This window comes from Ailuropoda melanoleuca, chromosome 1, assembly GCF_002007445.2.
Source record: "Ailuropoda melanoleuca isolate Jingjing chromosome 1, ASM200744v2, whole genome shotgun sequence".
Taxonomy (NCBI): Eukaryota; Metazoa; Chordata; class Mammalia; order Carnivora; family Ursidae; genus Ailuropoda; species Ailuropoda melanoleuca.
Window position 1 is genome coordinate 2,219,708 of NC_048218.1, and position 18,283 is coordinate 2,237,990.

At 46.9% G+C, this 18,283-nt stretch overlaps 1 protein-coding gene across 3 annotated transcripts in view; it reads right to left on the bottom strand.

Moving 5' to 3' along the window:
- Nucleotides 1–18,283, bottom strand: part of TRAPPC10 (trafficking protein particle complex 10) — a 79,375-nt gene that overhangs the window by 52,207 nt on the left and 8,885 nt on the right. For 2 of the 3 annotated variants that reach the window (XM_011233174.3, XM_034654841.1), the window contains exons 2-4: nucleotides 15,318–15,399; nucleotides 10,727–10,862; nucleotides 1,230–1,426 (exon numbers count right to left, since the gene is read on the bottom strand). In XM_011233174.3, the coding sequence (XP_011231476.1) occupies nucleotides 1,230–1,426; nucleotides 10,727–10,862; nucleotides 15,318–15,399 (415 nt within the window). Of the gene's footprint in view, nucleotides 1–1,229; nucleotides 1,427–10,726; nucleotides 10,863–13,147; nucleotides 13,278–15,317; nucleotides 15,400–18,283 lie in introns of those variants that run through there. The other variant, XM_034654849.1, reaches the window with a different exon arrangement.

Below are 18,283 nucleotides of genomic sequence, written 5' to 3' on the forward strand. Positions count from 1 at the left end.
CCCCCCCCGTGGAGCACCAGAGCCGTCTCCCTGCAGCCCTCCCCGCAGCCTGCTCCTCCTCCTTCCAGAACACGTGTGCCGGTGTGACCGGACAACACAGGGAGGACACTCAGTTATGGGGCATCTTGTTGAAATGCTAAGTTGATTCCTTTGGGATAAGTAATTTATGAATAAGAGGCTTAGGAAAAAGTCCCTCAAGTCCAGATGGCATGGAATTGCTCTAAGATAAACTATAAGCTCAACGATCTAATATTTATTCCAAACTATAAAGCAAGTCTGAACATTACTTTGTGTCCAGAACTGTGTGGAACATGAAAAGGAAGCCCACGAAGGACTGGCAAATCTACTGGGCGGCCTGACACAGGATGCGGTCACAGCATCGGCGGGTCCTCCTGGCCACACACCCAGGGTTCCGCCCGTGCTCTCCCCTGAGCTCCTAGGTGCCCTTCGCGTGGTAGCCTCGCCCCCTGCTCCCGTCTCTTGTCGCACTCTGAGCACAGCCACCAGGGTGCCACAGGTGCGGTGACATGGGTGTGAAGCCATGCCCCATCTCTCCGTGAGACCACACCGGACCAGAGCAGGGACCAGGCTCAGCACTGCACCCCAGGACCTAGGGGAGTTAAAGCACTGACCTACAACCTACAGACTCAACCCCCAGGCACCAGGAAAAACGCTGGCCTGCACGGCTAGGCCTGGCACCACTGAAACGGGAAGTGAGCTCCCCCCGAAGACAGAACAGGGCCCAACAGAGAGAAACAAGGGGGAAAGTAAGTCCATGCAATAATGTAACCACCAAAGTTCTGGGGTTCCCTTTTAGAGATTCTGAAGATTAAGTGAGCATTTCAGAACTTTGGTTCTGAGGAACTCGTAATAGGTATTAAGGTAAACAAACAAAACACAGGGACCCCTCACTGAAGGCGTGTAGGGAACCCTGCTGGAGACGAGGACCACAGGACTTCCCAAAGCCCTAGCTACACTGACACTCACAATGGGTTCTCAAAGAGGCCACAGCCGCCAGGCAGCACAAGGGGGTTTACAACTCACAGCGTTTCACCGGCCAGACCAGGAACGCCGCAAGGAGGGGACCTGGGCTTCTCTCAGCACCCCCACTGCGGGCTGAAGCGTCAGGCATGCCACAGCCGCTCACGCAGTCAGTGCTCCTATGCAGAAAGCAGTAATCGCTATTGTACAGGTATCAGGCAATGAGGTAAAATTAAAGATACACTTACCTGTCACTCTGCTTATTACAAAAATCATTCCTTATTTTGTCCACAATAGAAGTTCGGGGAAGGATGTTGGTTTTGTTTTTTTTCTTGGCATCATTTTCAACTACCACTATTAGCCAGTCCACAGAGCTATGAGCTTTCAGAACATTCTGCCACTTGGTAAGGTCGTCTTTTACGGTAGCTTTATACACTTCAGTATCCTAAAAATAAATAAGTAACTGTGAAGGAAAGTTAATCAATGCCCTTCAGTTTAACAGCAAAATGTGTCTACTAACAAAATACATCGGCCACAGCGCGTCATGGCTGGCAGCTGGGACGCTCCACACAAGGCCCCGCGCCAACCCGCTCCATGCCTGGGGGCGCTCTGGGCAGGCCCAGTGACACCGAGGCAAGACAGTTCCAACATCATGGAGGGAGAGACCGAGAGAGAGCACAGTAAACTGCCCACAGCAACAGTCCACTGGGTAAGCTGGGACTTGAAAACCTAGGTCTGTTCTGCCCAAGACCTCGTGCCCAAGAACCGCGTCAACCGCACCCTGGCACGTGCCCGGCGTGATGGGGCAAAGCGGCTCCTCCCACCCAGGCTCGGGTCTCACAGGCCGGAGGCGCGCAACTGCAGGGAGCCCAGGCTGCCTCCGGGTAGTGTCCTCCGCAGCGCCCCAGAACCACTCCAGTGTGAACGCCACTCGCAGACCACCGCAGGGGCGAGGCCGCTTAACGACGGAAGCCCAAGGAAAGAGGACAACCTAGGGCTCCTTGAAAGCTGTTCTAATTCACAAGGACTGAAAGGGGAACCATCCTGGTCCTAAAAAGCCGATGCTGCTTGGGACTCACAGTCCCAAACGTCAGCCTGCACAAAAGCTGACGGCCTGCCTCCGCTCATCCAGAGACAAGTGGGAGGACAGAGAGTTTCCGTGCTCTCGGTAACTGCTGATAACCGCCCTTACGCTCCATGAATCTACTTAACAGATCTGGAGTGAAAATCTACATCCAAGATATTTGATTCATATCTAAATCAGGCAACTAAAAACCTTTGCAAACTGTAACTTATAGCTACTGTTTAAATATGTATTTTACCCCTTTTTTAATAGAAAGATTCCTTGTTATCCTGCCCATATTGCCTCTGGATTTTTTAGTCTCTCTTGAATACACTAATGCGATCAACCCATGAATGAGAAATCTCAAATTTTGTACCCAGTCCCTCCTGTGGTTTAATTGCTAAGTGAAAAGTTCCAGAAGTGCGTACATTTAATTTTTAGTCTGATTTTTAAAACAGCTGTGTCCTCGGTTTAAATGAAAAAAAAAAAAAAGAGAAAAAGAAAAAAAAAACAATCTGCAAAGATCATGTGCTGAAAAAACAAGAGGAAAAACCATCTTGTGAAGATCGATCTTCTGTGAGCAGACTGACATGGCCACCTGAAGCAACCGAAACACAGAAACAGGTGAGGCGAGCCCTGCAAGTGGCCAGCTGACTGCTCGGAGCACCCAGCCCATGGCACCACAAGGGGCACTGAGGTCACACCTGGCGGGGGCCCTGCATGGGACAGACAGAGCACAGGATCCTGGGAGGCAAGGGCAGCTGACTTCACAGGAGGTCAGAGGTCAGAGGGACCCCTGAAGCACTCAGCAGGGGGCTGACCACCACACAAGTGTAAGACAGACCCAAAGCCAGGGAGAGACCCAGCCGGACAGGACTCAACACCTGCACAGGACTGGGATCAGAGCAAGGCTGGGAGCCTCCAAACCCACAGGGCACTGGGTGGAGAACTCAGGAAGGAAGGAATAGTTTTAGACTAGCCACTGTTTCAGACCCACAGATCATAAAAGCAATACATAAAACAATCAGACTTAAGTAACTTAATGACACAAAGCTCAAGAAAATTTCTAGGATTACAAAAATATAAGTGCTGAACAAAAAATTCATGGTGTCTGGCATCCCATAAAAAATTGCCAAGCAGGCAAAGAAATAATATATAATCCATGACAAGTAGAAAATTCCACCAACAGAATAGACTCAGTAATGACACAGGTAATAGAATTAGACAAAACCATTAAAATACTTACTGTGACCATATTCCACGTGTTCCATCAGAGGAAAAACTGATGTTAAGCAGAGACATGGAAGATGTTTTTAAAAGAAGGTAAAGACCCTTATGGATCTTCTAGAGACGAAAACTACAATGCCTAAACTGCAAACTATACCCGGTGGGAGGGATTAAGAGCAGATTAGACACCACAGAAAACAGGACTAGGTAACTGTGAAGGCACAGAAGCAGAAATCACCCAAATGAAACAGAGAAAGACTGAGAAGCTATCAACACAGTGTCACTGAGCTGTGGGACTTCCAGAGCCTAATATGCAAGCAACTGGAGTCTCCAGAGGAGAGGGGAGAAAGGGAAGAACACAACAAGTATCCGAAAAAATAATGACCAAAAATATCCCAAATCTAAATCAAACCACACACCCACAAAGCCTAAAACACCACAAGCACAATAAACACAATGAAAAGTATACCAGGGCAGATCATAGATGGTTTAAAACCAGTGACAAGGGGAAAAAAGCTTAAATCAGCAAAGGGGGAAAAGGAAAAAAAAAAAAAGACACTTTAAATACAAAGTAACAAAGACAAAAATGAAAGACTCCTCATGGGTCAGTCACACTATAAACCAAGACAGTGGAGGAACATCTTTTACCCGCTGGAAAGAAATAAAGAACAGTCACAGTCTAGAATTCCATATCCAGTAAAATATTTTGCAAAAATCGAGGCTTCCTCAGATGCACAAAAGCTGGAAGAACTCTCACCATGGACCTTCCCTGTACCAAAGGAAAGGGGAGCACTGGAAGTGGTAACCAAGAGACGTGTTCTAATCTCTACAACATAACTGTTTAAAGCAGAAACAGTAAGTCCTGTCGGGTCTGTAAGGAGACCACCACCCATGCCCACTGCCACAACAGGGTACTCCCCAGGTGGCCCAGCCCCGTCCAAAGGCAGGAGGCGATGTTGCAGACGTGCACGCTAGAAACCCGAAAGCAACTACTAACATAGCATAGGAGATTTAATTCTAAAATCCCAAATATTATCTACTTGCTCCAGAAAACCTTCCTTAGTAGATAATGATCCAAACTAAAGCAAATAACAACAACAAAACACAGGGTGCCTATTAGAAAGTGTAAAAATTTTTAAAAGATTTTATTTATTTATTTGACAGACAGCACAAGCAGGACCAGCACGCAGAGGGAGAGGGAGAAGCAGGCTCCCTGTTGAGCAGGGAGCCTAATACAGGGCTGGATCCCAGGATCAGGACCTGAGCTGAAGGCAAATGCTTAACTGACTGAGCCATCCAGGCGCCCCAAGAAAATGTAACTTTCAGGGGAAAAAAATCCTCATTCATAATGTCTACAAAAAGTGTTAGTCTAGCAATAAAAATGCAAGACTTCTATGAAAAACATTAGCACACATTACTGAGGGCATCAAAAAGGTGTAGATACAAAGATCTGTGATTAAAATTCTTCCCAAATGAATCCACAACTTATTCAAGGCAATCCCAAACAAAACACCTCCCGTCTTTCCCTTTCTCTTTTCAACAGCTGCTCCTGTTCTATATGGCTTTGTAACAAACCACTACAACATGCAGCAGTCTAGAATATTCTCTCTGCTCACCAATATACGAGTGAGACAAGACCAGGCACATGGCTCGCCCACCCCACCCTGTGTGTCGCGTGAAGACTGGGAGCAAGAAGGCTATCATGTGCCAGCTGCTGGATGCTAGCTTGTTGGCCAGGATCTGCTGGGAACGGGGCTGCACACCTCCAGGTGGCCTTCCCATGTGGGCGCTTGACTTCCTCACAGAATGGTGGCTGGGCTCTAAGAGCACACACCCACCGAGGGCCCCACAGAAGATGTATTACCTCTTATGACTTAAGTCTCAAAAGTCACAGTGCCCCTCCTCCCTGTCAATGGCCCACTCTGACTAAACTAGAGGAAACACAGACCAGGCCTCTTAATGGAGGAAGGTCACTGCCATGGAGAGAAGAGCATGGGGGATGGAATATGTAGATACCATCATTTTTGGAAAATAAAATTTGTACAACTAACAATCTGATTCTAAAATTTATATGGAAGAAAAAAATGTACACTAGCCAAGGGATTTATTTTAAAACAATAGACATCAATACATACTATTAAAATGTAATAATTAAGTCTGGTCCTGGCATAGAACAGACGACGATCAACAGAACACAATGCATACATGACGCTGGTTTAAAATAAAGGTGAAGTTTTCAGCAAGTGGAAAAGAGACAATGATGAAACGATGTTAGGCCAAGTGCTACCCAATTAAGACTATAAAACTAGACCCATAACCCTCCACACCTCCCGCCACACACAAAAATAATGTGAAGCTACACAGATCCAAATATAAAACACAAATTATAAAATTATTAAGAGAAAATACAGGAGAAAACCAATGATCACCTTCAGAGAGACAAGGCCTTCCTAAACATGATACACTCACTCTACTCAGATACCATTTTTTTAAATGACATATTTCACTCCATAAAAACTGGAATAGTCACGAATACCCAAGCAGCAAATGATACCTGAGCTAGCCACACACAACACAACCTATGGGCGATGCAAGAGAAGCAAGCACACCAGTAACAGCGGACTCTGCACACCGCTGTCAGCCACAGACAGGCCCAGCGAACAGAACGGTAAAGTATAAAGGACCTAAACGACAAATCGGGAAGGCTGCTCTTAGGGATCTCTCTTCAGCATTACAATCTGAAGAGCAGAGAAAACACATTCTCAACCACACAGGGAACATCCACAAGAACTGATCATTTGTTGGTCGCAGAAAAAAGGTAAGCTTCATAAAGCAGAAACATTATACACAACATCCTCATCACAATGCAATAAAATTAGGAATTTTAAAATAAAAATTTTAAAGAATTTTTTTCTGGAAATTAAAAAACTTCATGTTGAACTGCTGCGTGAAAGGGGTAATACAAACTGAAAGCAGAGACTTTCTGAAAAATGACTGACTACTGGGATTTAAATTCCTATCTTTAAAGACCTGTAGCATTTAAATTTAAAATGAAAATAGGGCGCCTGGGTAGCACAGTCGTTAAGCCGCTGCCTTCAGCTCGGGGCGTGATCCCGGGATTCTGGGATGGAGTCCCACATCGGGCTCCTCCGCTGGGAGCCTGCTTCTTCCTCTCCCACTCCCCTGCTGTGTTTCCTCTCTTGCTGGCTGTCACATAAATAAATAAAATCTTTTAAAAAAATAAAATAAAATAAAATGAAAATAAATGCATTCCCACTCAAAAAAAAAAAAAAAGAAACCTAGAAAAAGAACAAAGTAAACCTCAAGAAAGCAAAAGGAAGGAAATAAAAATGAAAGCAGAAATTAATAAAGTAGAAAACACACTAATGGTGTATCAGGAATAAAAACCCTGGTTCTCTGGGAAGAAAGAATCCACAAACTACAATAGCTAATTTAATCAAGGAAGAAAGGGGGAAAAGTACAAATATACAACGAAATAACAATGGGGAAATAACTGTTCCCACAGAGCGCATTTTAAAAGTCAAAAGACCACTTTGCACACCTTCATGAAATTAAATTTTATAACTTAATTGAAATGTATAATTTCTAATAAAAATATAGTTTATCAAAATTGATGAGTGGCTGTAAGAGACCAATTTCCATGAAAAGGACATGGAAAGTGATCAAGGAACTGCCCTGTAGGAGAGTACCAAGTCCAGACGGTTTCATGGGAGGAGTCCATCGAACCTAAGAGCCCAGACTGTTCTCGTGCTACAAAGATTATCTCAAAAATAGGAAATAAATGAAAACTTCCAAATTATATTTATGAAGCAAGTATAATACTGATATCTAAACCTGACAGAAATAATACCAAAAAAGTTACAGACCCATCACTTGTGATCACAGATGCAAAAAAAAAAAAAAAAAAAAAAAAAAATCCTAAATTAGATGAACAGACACCAATACCACATTGACCAAGTGTGATACCAGGAATGCAGGTATGGTTCAATAATAAGATACCCATTAATATAACCCAACGTATCGGTAAATTTAAGTGGAAAAAACCCATATGATTATCTCCACTGAGTCTGAAAAAGCCTTTATTAACAAAATTCAAGAATGTACTCCTAATAAAGATCCTTGAGGAAACAGGAAGGGATGGATCCCCTCCCAAGCTCCTGCACATCTCCCTCCGTCCTACAGCCAGCACCCTCCTCACTGGACATACCGCAGGCACCCCACGGAGGTCAGGAACGAGGCAACAATGCCCACGGTCTCCACCACTATTTAATAACGGGTTCAAACAGAGGAACAACAGGAGGCCTAAGAACTGATAAGGAAGAGACGGCATGATGGGGACTCCAGGGCCTAGAAACCAGTGATAAAACGAACTCAAACAGTAAGAGAATCTACACAAAAAAAATCCACAGGGGCGCCTGGGTGGCACAGCGGTTAAGCGTCTGCCTTCAGCTCAGGGCGTGATCCTGGCGTTATGGGATCGAGCCCCACATCAGGCTCCTCTGCTATGAGCCTGCTTCTTCCTCTCCCACTCCCCCTGCTTGTGTTCCCTCTCTCGCTGGCTGTCTCTATCTCTGTCAAATAAATAAATAAAATCTTTAAAAAAAAAAAAATCCACAGCCTTCACATAGACAACAATAACCAACTAGAAGATACAACGAGAGAGAAAACCCCACGTACATCAGCAACAAGAGAAGGAAAATGCTTAGACATAAACTTCAGCAGAAACATGCAAACCCTGTCATGAAGAAACACACAGCTGAAACACTTCTGAAGGACACAGACGTGCGTGTGCACAGATAGAGAGACCTCCCTAGTTCGGGGTCAGAATGTCTCCACGCCACCAAGATGTTATCACAGCACATGGTAATTTATAAGCTCAACGTGGTCCCAATCAAAACCTCAGAAAGTTCCGTCTGGAGCTCAGTAACTTACTACCGACATTCACACGGAGAAGTAATGTGCAAGGGCAAGGGGAAGACTGTGAAAAGGACAGGCCGAGGGTGGCCTGGCCTGCTGGACAGGAACAAGGACCATTCGCCTGGGCCTTCTACGGCCACCTCTGCAGCTCTGTCTCTGGCTGCAGGGCAGAAGTGGGATGCTGGGACCATGGCTACGGCTGTCGGAGGACTGAGCGAGGAAGCACTGCGGTGATGCTGTCCAGAGCCAGGACAGACACAAACATGGAACGGGACAGCACAGCCCAGAGCCCCGGGGACTGCGGCTCCAATCGGAGGCAGCAGTATCAAGCCCTGGCCTCGGAGACGCACCTTCCTAGCTCATCTCCTGAAGAGCTGACAGCACTGGCACGCCCAAAGTACAGGGGCACCGGGGCTCTGGGAAGAAGCACAGACTCCAGGACAAGGCCAGCACAGGTACGAGGGCCCAGGATATCTTGTTGTGCCTGAGAGTCAGAGAAGTCCCTGAACAGGACCGAGCGGCCGGTCTGAAGCCACTCTCACTGGCCGAATCTGGGATGACCGGAGCATCACAGCAAGTAAGGACAACAGATGGGAGACCATTACATGGGACAGAAACCCACACAGGCTCTTTCCCAGGGCAGAGCACCGCTGATCGGTTTGGAGGATGGCTGGTTGCAGCCCCCCACAAAGGCTGGTTCAGGAAGAACCCTCGCTGGTGCTCCATCTGAGTGGGAAAGCTGGAAGAGGGGCAGGATAATGCTGTGGTCTTACAGCAGCCCCCCAGAGATGGCTTATCAGTCACAAGGGGACAACAGTACCTACAGCATGGGGAAACCTTGACCACAACCCCAAATCTAACATCACTGCTGAGGGGCCGTGGAGAGAAGAGGCAGTTAGCACCGCAGGCCTAGGACGGCCGTGCTTTAGGCCTACTCACGGGGTGCGCCCTTGGCTGAGGCCAGGGAACATGGATCATGAGAGGGTTCCCACCACCAAGTGACAAGAGGGCCTCACTGGGTACTAGCTCTTTATACAAATACACTGGCTTCTGCGGAACACCTGCTTTCCCTCTGGGAGTCTAGAGTTTTGGTATGAGCCAGGCAGAGGGTGCCCATGTGCCTGAACCCTGACAAAAGCCCTGGGTGCTCAATGTTCATAGCAGCATTGCCCACAATAGCTAAATTGTGGAAGGAGCTGAGATGCCCTTCAACACATGACTGGATTAAGAAGATGTGGTCCATATATACAATGGAATATTACTCAGCCATCAGAAAGAAGTTATACCCAACATTTGCAGCAACATGGACGGGACTGGAGGAGATTATACTAAGTGAAATAAATCAAGCAGAGAAAGACAATTATCATACGGTTTCACTCATCTATGGAACATAAGAAATCGCAGGAAGATAGGTAGGAAAAGGAAGGGAAGAATGAAGGGGGGTAAACAGAAGGGGGAATGAACCACAAGGCTATGGACTCTGGGAAACAAACTGAGGGTTTCGGTGGGGGGGGATGGGCTAGCCTGGTGATGGGTATTAAGGAGGGCACGTATTGCATGGTGCACTGGGTGTTATACGCAAACAATGAATCATGGAACTTTACATCAAAAACTAATGTTGTACTGTATGGTGACTGACATAACATAATAAAGAATTAAAAAAAAAAAAAAAAGCCCTGGGTGCTGATCTCTGATGAGCTCCCTGGCAGACAACGTGTCCCATGTGTCGTCACACTCACTGCTGGGGGGTGTAAGCCCACCCCGCATGGCGGGCTCCGCTGAGAAAGGCTACGAAGCAAAATCCGTGGAGGCGAAAGGGTTGAGGAGTGAGCTTCCAGTCCTTTCTTTAAATCACACCACACTACTTCGGCCACCTCAGATTCAGGTGAAGATGCCCCAACACATAATGATTTGTGGGTGCTGTGTAGCGCTGAAGCGGACAGAAGAAATGACCCACAGTGTTGTCTCTTAGCTCACGAGACAAGAACTCTGTCCAGAGTGACAAGCTCCTTTCTGGGTTCATAAACACGCAACTGCAAAGTACAAGTGAGGTCCCTGGATGGGCAGCCGTGGGGCACTGGCTCTGGAGACATCGTGATGGTGAGGAAGCAGGGCGGTCCCTGCCCTCACAAAGCCCGCAAACCAGAGACGACCCATAAGGAGAATGAAGTCAAGTATCTATCATGACAGCAAATATCAGCAATTCGGAAAACAAAGCTGGGAGTAAATATTAACAATACCTAGAGGCCACGAGGTCGCAGGGAGCTCACAAGAACTCAGAACAAGGCAAGCAAGAGTGTACCTGGTGGTTACCCAGAGGACAACACACAGGACCAGAGCAGAAGCGTGGAGAGGCAAAGCCAGGCAACTGACGGACGGAGGGAGAAAAGAGGACATGGACTATTAAATCGTCCATGTGAAAAATTAGAGCTGTCTGAAAAAAAGCTAGACCGGTGAATTCTTAATCCTATCCCAAGACATTTTCTGGTCATTTCTTCTCCCTTGGCGAGTACTTACACAGCATTCCGTCCAGTAAATGTGAAGGAAGGGGAAGGTGAGCAGGGCTTTGTTTCCTTCTTTGGGCAGCAGCTCCTCTTTGAATTGAACGAAGTTAGATTCTAGGTGAATCATCTTTGGAGCCCGGCCATAGGACCTACAAACAATTTTTAAAACGTCACTAAGAAAAATGACTACAGAAGGTTCAGCAGAAAGAAAAGGAAAAAAATCCCACAATAATTTAATCCTATCCATGAGTTCAAAAGTACATATACGGTATTAATCCGGAATTACAATGATAATACTCTGTCCAAAAGGATTCTGCACATTACCTACGCGCGGTTCATAGTTATGTGCCAAAGCTCCCTCAGTCAAGACTGTCGCCTTACTGAGGGACACGTGCACGGCAATACCCTACTACACCAGGGCTACGTGCGACAACACAGACTTCTGAGAAAAAGGGATGATTACTTGGAGTTTCACTGAACCTCTAAGTCACCATTAAAAAAAAAAAAAAAGAAGATTGCCTAATGTCAAAAGTACAGTTTGAAGATAGGAAAGCTTTAAACCACACAAGTACTTTTATGATCACCTGTATGACCCAAAACAGAGAGCCGCCCCCTGCCCCACCGTGGGAGGAGCACAGAGAAAGCCAAAGGCTGCCGACGCCCCATCAACGGCTATCAGGGCATGGCTGCCATTTTACTATCCTTCTAAAAAATACATTAGGCTCCATATATCTTTCCTCCACACTTTCATTTTCCACTTCTAGCAGCTGTGCGTCTGACACATCTCTAGCTGGATTCTTGTATTTGTTGTCCGATCTAAGGGGTCCGTGTCTAACACACTGAAACTAACCATATTTAACACGATTATGCTGATGCTTGAACTTACGTACTTTCTATTTTCAGGCTCTCTATCTTTCCCTGTCCTTTGTGAGACTACTCAAGTTTTCTTTTTCAATCCTTTTTCTCTGCTGGTTTTTAAGTTTAACCATCTATTTCTACTCTGCTGTTGGCTACATTTTTACTTTTAATATGCTTAAACTTAAATGTTTCTTTTAAAGACTAGAGTAAATGCCTACCCTCTCCTTGAACGAGACAAGTACACTTTCTTCTCTCTGCCTTCCTCCCCACATCTAAAATTTCAGATTTCTTAATTTTTAAAAGGATTGATACCTTAAGTTTAGCAAAATATTTTTATGACTTGTTTGCTGGCAGCTGCTTCCTTCATCTATGAATTCTGGGTTCATTTTCCTTCCTGTTGAGATGTGTGCTTTCATTATTTCGGGGTGGTGAGGTTTGCAACCCTACTTTATTTCTCAGCTATCTCCAAGTCATGGCAGCAATGAACACACCATGTGAGGGGCCCTCTGGAGTACGCACATGAAGCTCTGTGCACCAGAAGTGACACACCCTGGCCCCAGATGGCCCCCAGGCCTTTGAGGGACAAACCCTGTCAGTCCCGCCTCAGTGAAGCCCTGTACAGGCCCAAGGGCAGGGGCGGGGGGGGGGGAGCTCACTCAGTCTTCCCTTCTGCATGTGAGTTTGAGGAGCACAGACGTCTAGGTTGAAAGGAGTTTTCCATCAGTACTTTGACAAGTGCTGGCTCTTACGCTGCATTTTCAATGCTGTAAAGACTGCAGGTCTGGCTTCCTTTTCCTGTCTGTTTTCCTGGCGTGGCTTTTGGTTTGCTCTGTTTTGGTTTCACTCCATGGGACTTTTCGTGGGCTCCACCAAGCCCCTGATTCGCCTCCGGGAAAATCCTGACCTTCTTCAGATACTGTCCCCCGTTCTGTCCTCTGCTCTGAAACTTCTGGCTGTCCCCCACATCTCGGCGTGTCCCCATGCCCCCATCTGCAGCTCTTGGCCCCCATCCCCCGTGTTACACGGTAGGGCTTCACAGCTCTATCTCCCCACTCACCGATGTGCTCTCCACCATACATCTAGGAAAATCTCGGCTTCAATCTGAGTTCCCAGATCTACTCGATTAAGTGTAAACTGTGATCATAGCCACACGTACCTGCTTTAACATGTTAAACAGTATCAAAGGGGCTTTCTTTCTCTCACACTCACACACACGCAGCTGCCTACCCCGGCCTCCTCCCCCCTCTCCTGTACTAGTTTTCCTGGAGCTACTCTGACGAGTTCCCACAAACCCAGAGGCTTAAAACGACAGTAATTCTCTCGCAGCTCAGGAGACCAGAAATTTGAAATCAAGGAGTTGGCAGCGCTGGCTTCCTCTGGACACTCTGGGAGAACTCATTCCTCGTCTCTCCTACGTTCTGGAAACCCAGGCAGTCTCGGCTTGTAGACCCTCACCCCAATCTCTGCGGCCATCTGCATGTGGACTGCCCCTCTGCGAGTGTTTGTGTCTTCCCAGGACACCTGTCATTGGATTTAGGGCCCACACTATTCCAGGATGATCCCATGGGATCCTTACCTCAATTACACTGCAAGATCCTTGTTCCAAATAAACTCACACAGTCTGCAGGGACATATCTTCTGAGGGCCACCATTCAGCCCACTGGATCTCCCCAAACGCTTTCATTTTAGACACGATGTCCAAATGTCTGTGATGGAAGAGGCAGGCTCAGCTCTGCCCACCCCTCCTCCCGCCTGGCCCCTGCCCTCCCAACTGCCTGTCGTCCCGACTCCATGCCCCCTTCTTATTAAACGCAGCAGCACGCTCTGGCTATGCAGCTCCATGACGTGCTTTTCGTCCTCCTGCCTTCTTCGTTCTTTCAGCTCAGAGAGTCACCATTTCCCGTTCTTCCCCGGCTCTCCGACAGAACTGCAAACCCCGAGTGTAGCCGCTCAGTCAAGGCCCTTCCTCCCGGCTGGCGGCCTCCTGCTCCAATCAGGAAGACACCGTGGGGATACGGCAGGTCTTTTCTTGGGGCCGTGCAGTGTGTCCCGCGATGAATTCTCTGCCCGCCTGCCTGGGGAGCACGGGGGAGGCACAGAGCTCTGCCCGCACCTGTTCAGATCCAGTCTGGTTGCTGTCAGAACAGCCCTTCTCCCCGCTTCTGCGGTGCCTCGAATCCATGGGACTGGAGCTCGTCTGTCCGCTGCAAGAGCCGCAGGCTCCCGCGGAGGCGACCCTGGCCCCTGCCCCCTCCTGGCACTCCGGCCTCGTCTGCTGCGGTCCTGGGTCCCGGCACCTGTGTCTCCAGGGGTCGCCTCTGAAGATACAGGAGGCACAGGCTCAGCCTCCTCTCCCGAGGCCTCCATCTCCCGTCCTTCTCCAGGGAAGGTGTCCAGTCTTCACTGCGTCACCCACAGCCCACTCTGTCCCTGCGCCCTCACGCCTCTTCGGCCCTTCCTCCGGTTCAGGCAGGCTCAGGAAGGCGAAGAGAGGAACACACGAGACCTCTCCTTGTGACCTCATAACCCCTCGTCTTGTTTCACGGATACATCTCTTTGCTTTCGTCTTTCTGGATGTTTACATACTGTGTATTAGAAATCCTCTCCGGACGCCTCCATCTCTCCAGACATGAATTCCTCCCCTGAGTTATCTTCTCTCACTGACAGCTCAGGGCCTCCTTAGAGGCTGAACAAGTCTCCCACTTTCTATCTGTGCTTTATATTCAATTTAGTAATTAAGCGCACTCCTTCTAACACGGAATCAGACAAAAAATGGGACTAGACCCCATCTCTGGTAGTCACGCCCTGAAAGCCAGATCAATTCTTCATGGTGGTAGGGAGCACACTGCTGGCCAGAGGAAGCAATGCAGAAAGAACTGGAACTACATGCGCATGAATGACAACCAGAAATCTGTGCCTCCATTAAAGTCGGATTCCCTGTACTAACAAGTCAAACTCCAAACATTTTCTAGAAATGACAGCTCATCTTAGAAGAAAAAGTTTTTCAATGAGATAAATCAAATGTGGACTACTTCTCCGAGCAAGTCACGAAATGAACAATCCCATAGTAAAGCACAAATGGGATGGCTGGTCTGGTTTCCCCCTTAATTTTTAAATAACATCTTTCTGTACACTTCCTCATCCTTAAGAAAGGAGTACAGGAGCTCAGGGTGGAGAAAGGTCTTGCTGAGACCGTAGGTAAAGGCCACGTGTTTAGGCTCCAACGTGGAGTCTGAGTACACGTCTCCTTTCCAAAATAACTGTGCTTTTAAGACACTCTGATGCAGACACGTAACTCTAGGAAACGAACTGAGGGCTGCTGGTGGGGGGATGCGGTAACCGGGGGACAGGCATTAAGGAGGGCACGTGATGTGATGAACACAGGGTCTGACATGCAACTGATGAATCACTGACCTCTACATCTGAAACTAATAACGCACTGTATGTTAACTAAACTGAATTTAAATTAAAAATTAAAAATTAAAAAAAAAAAGACACTGATGTACACGAGGAATCATTTGTATAAAAGAGGCCTTTAACTCAAAAGAACTGTCTTGTTTCTACCACCCTATATCTCGGTAAGAAAATCAACATATTCCTTAAGAAGTGAGGCCCACAGATTATGTGATACGTTCAGTCTCTTTACAGACACTTTACAACTTAGGGTTTAACTCTCACTACCTCACTTGCTCACAGAAATGTCCACAAAACAAAGAGGGAGATAAAGGCAAAGAAGCATGCCACACCTTCTCCATTCCATCGGTTCTCTTGGAAGCTGCTGGGAAAGCGTTGGATAAATGGAGGTAAATAAATTCTGATCTCCAGCACCTAAAACAGGAATAAAGAGAAATCCAGTTATGACATTTTTAGGTGCATACAGGCAAAATGGGCTCTAGAATTTATGGAATTGGTAATTTTAGACAATTTTATATTTAGTAAAATGACATCACAAAACAAGATTGCTTTTTACCTTTACATGACTAATCTCAAGAAAACCCAGCACTTGAGATCCATAATCTAACTTCGACCTTACAACACCTTCATGTGGTCCTAACAATTTTCCCCAAGGAGAATGAGGATGGGGTAATGAGGACAGGCAACGCCGAGTACCTTGCCCAAGGCCACAAAGCTACAGAGAGAAGGAGCTGGCTCAACTCCACCAACTGTCTCCTGAGTGTATGACCTACAGCCACTGCCTTCTCCTGCGTCATGCGAACAGCCACAAACGTCATGCAGAAAAGGAAACCCCAAGAAGTGAACAAGAACTTCCTCACCAAAATAAACTCAATATGAATCCAGATGCTAGCAGGAGCGAAAACATACACAGGACACCCTGAGTGCGCACACGACACACGGGACCCCTAGCGTGCCTTCTCTGGGTTAGTCCTCACGGTACTGCTAAGACAGGCAAGCACCACCGGGTTTCACAGATCAGGAAGGCAAGATTTGAGAGGCCAAGGCGTTTGGAACACAAAACGAGCTCACGGCGGATCCTAGTTACGCATCCAGGTGTGTCTGGCTTCATGCTGCGGGCTCAGGGTTTAACTCAGCTCTTCTTAGTGTTAGCAGAACTGGAGAGTCCATTAGCTCTCATAAAACGACAGGATAACACATTATACTTAAGCTAAAAAAGAACTTTTAATATAGATGACTCAAACTCTTACACTGGAGGATCCTCAAACTTTAAGCAAAACCATTATCCAAATTGCTTTTGTATTGATCATAAAGAAATCATTGGGAATTGATGTGGGCCATGAACACATTTGCTTATTTGGCTACCATGAACGTTAAAAAAAAAAAAAAAAAAAAAAAAAGACCTCCCCAAAAGCACCTAACAATATCAGTTCAAGTGATGCTTCCAGACAGCCCAGCGGAGCAGCGTCAGAGGCGCGGACGGGGTGACGTAACAGGACCTTCTCAGCGTCACCCCATCTCCTAGCTGAGTGCGCCCGGAGCCTGGAGACTCCACCACCCGCCCTGGGCCTCAGAGGGCTGCCTGTGAAGTGAGAAATAGGAACACCTTGGACTGTGGAGAAAAGGTCAAATGAGTCAACACAAATAAATGACCCTGAACCCTGGGCCTGACGCAGAGCAGTTTGGGTTACTCTTACTACATTATTTGCTAAAAACAATTTTTGTTTTAACTTATCATTTTTCACTGTGTTCATTTATTTGGTAGTCATCTTAGAAATCATTAAAGTAAGAAAGTAATCAGGTAGCCTCAGATTTCTTACGTTGGATTGCCATTCCTACTGCCTCCTTAAAAGGTTCCAAGGTTAACGTACAAAACTTACGACTCTTCTGCTGAGCAGCAATCAGGGCAAGCACGCGGAAGCTCTCTCCGGCTTCACTTGTGTTCACTTGCCCTCGTCCTGCTAACAAAGTCTCACATGAGTACACAGGGGTACAGGGAGCCTGACCGTAACGTGCCTCCTACATCACCTGTGCTATATCCCTCGGAAAATCCTTGTTCAAACAATAAAACTCAACCAAATGGAGACCATAAAGTAATTTTTTCTTACACTCTCATGGAATAAATCTTTGTGTCCTAAATTTAATCTTAAAAGATTATAGGTCAACTAGCACCGTAACTGCGGACTTAAATGTGACTGTCGGACCTCAGTGTCTTATAAACTGAACTGTGTCCCCCCACAAAATTCATGTTGAAATCCTACCCCCAGTACCTCTGAATGTGACTGTATTTGGAAATCAGGTCTTTAAAGAGATGATAGAGTTGAATGAGCTCTTAACGGTCTTCAGGCCCTGATCCAATCTGACTAGTGCCCTTTTAAGAAGAGAAAATGTGGACACACAGAGAGACACTAGGGGTGTGAAAAGCTCACATGAGGACACAAAGAGAAGACAGCCGTCTACGCGTCAAGGAGGGAAAGCCTCAGCTGCCAACCCTACAGACACCTCGATCTTGGACTTCCAGCCTTCGGAACCTCAAGCTTCTCGTTCACTGGCTTCAGCCTCGCAGGCTATGCTCCTTGGCTGCCAGGTTCAGCGCCCCAGCGGACTAACACTGCACCCCCTGATCTACATTTGAAGGTCAAATTTTTCTGGGGCGCCTGGGTGGCACAGCGGTTAAACGTCTGCCTTCAGCTCAGGGCGTGATCCCGGTGTTATGGGATCGAGCCCCACGTCAGGCTCCTCAGCTATGAGCCTGCTTCTTCCTCTCCCACTCCCCCTGCTTGTGTTCCCTCTCTCGCTGGCTGTCTCTATCTCTGTCTAATAAATAAATAAAAAATCTTTAAAAAAAAAAAATTTTTTTCTAACCCACTGAACTCTACACTGACTGACTGAGAACGATGAAAAGTGACCCTGATTTTCCAGAATGCACATCCATTATTATCCTAATAGCCTTCAATCTTTTATCACGAATCACGCAAGCCTGAGATGCCCCTGAACTCGCGCCTAGAGAGCCGGAGCACGGAGGGAGAAGGGAGAGTGCAGGCACAACCTCTGAAGGAATTCCATCTCGGCTTCTGTGGTAGGTGACTGAATTAACCGTACATACCTAGCAGAATCCCCAACAGCCCAGTCTCGAAGTAGCAAAGTCCTTAGAGCTTTGAGGTCTGAACAGAAGACAGAGCAACTTGCCGGCTGATGTTTGTTAGAAAGTAGCTACTAAAAGCAAAAATGAGGCTTAAGACTGATGCTCCCAGCCTCAGGGAACCCTGCTTAGAAAATTCCTGTTTATTTTTCCACC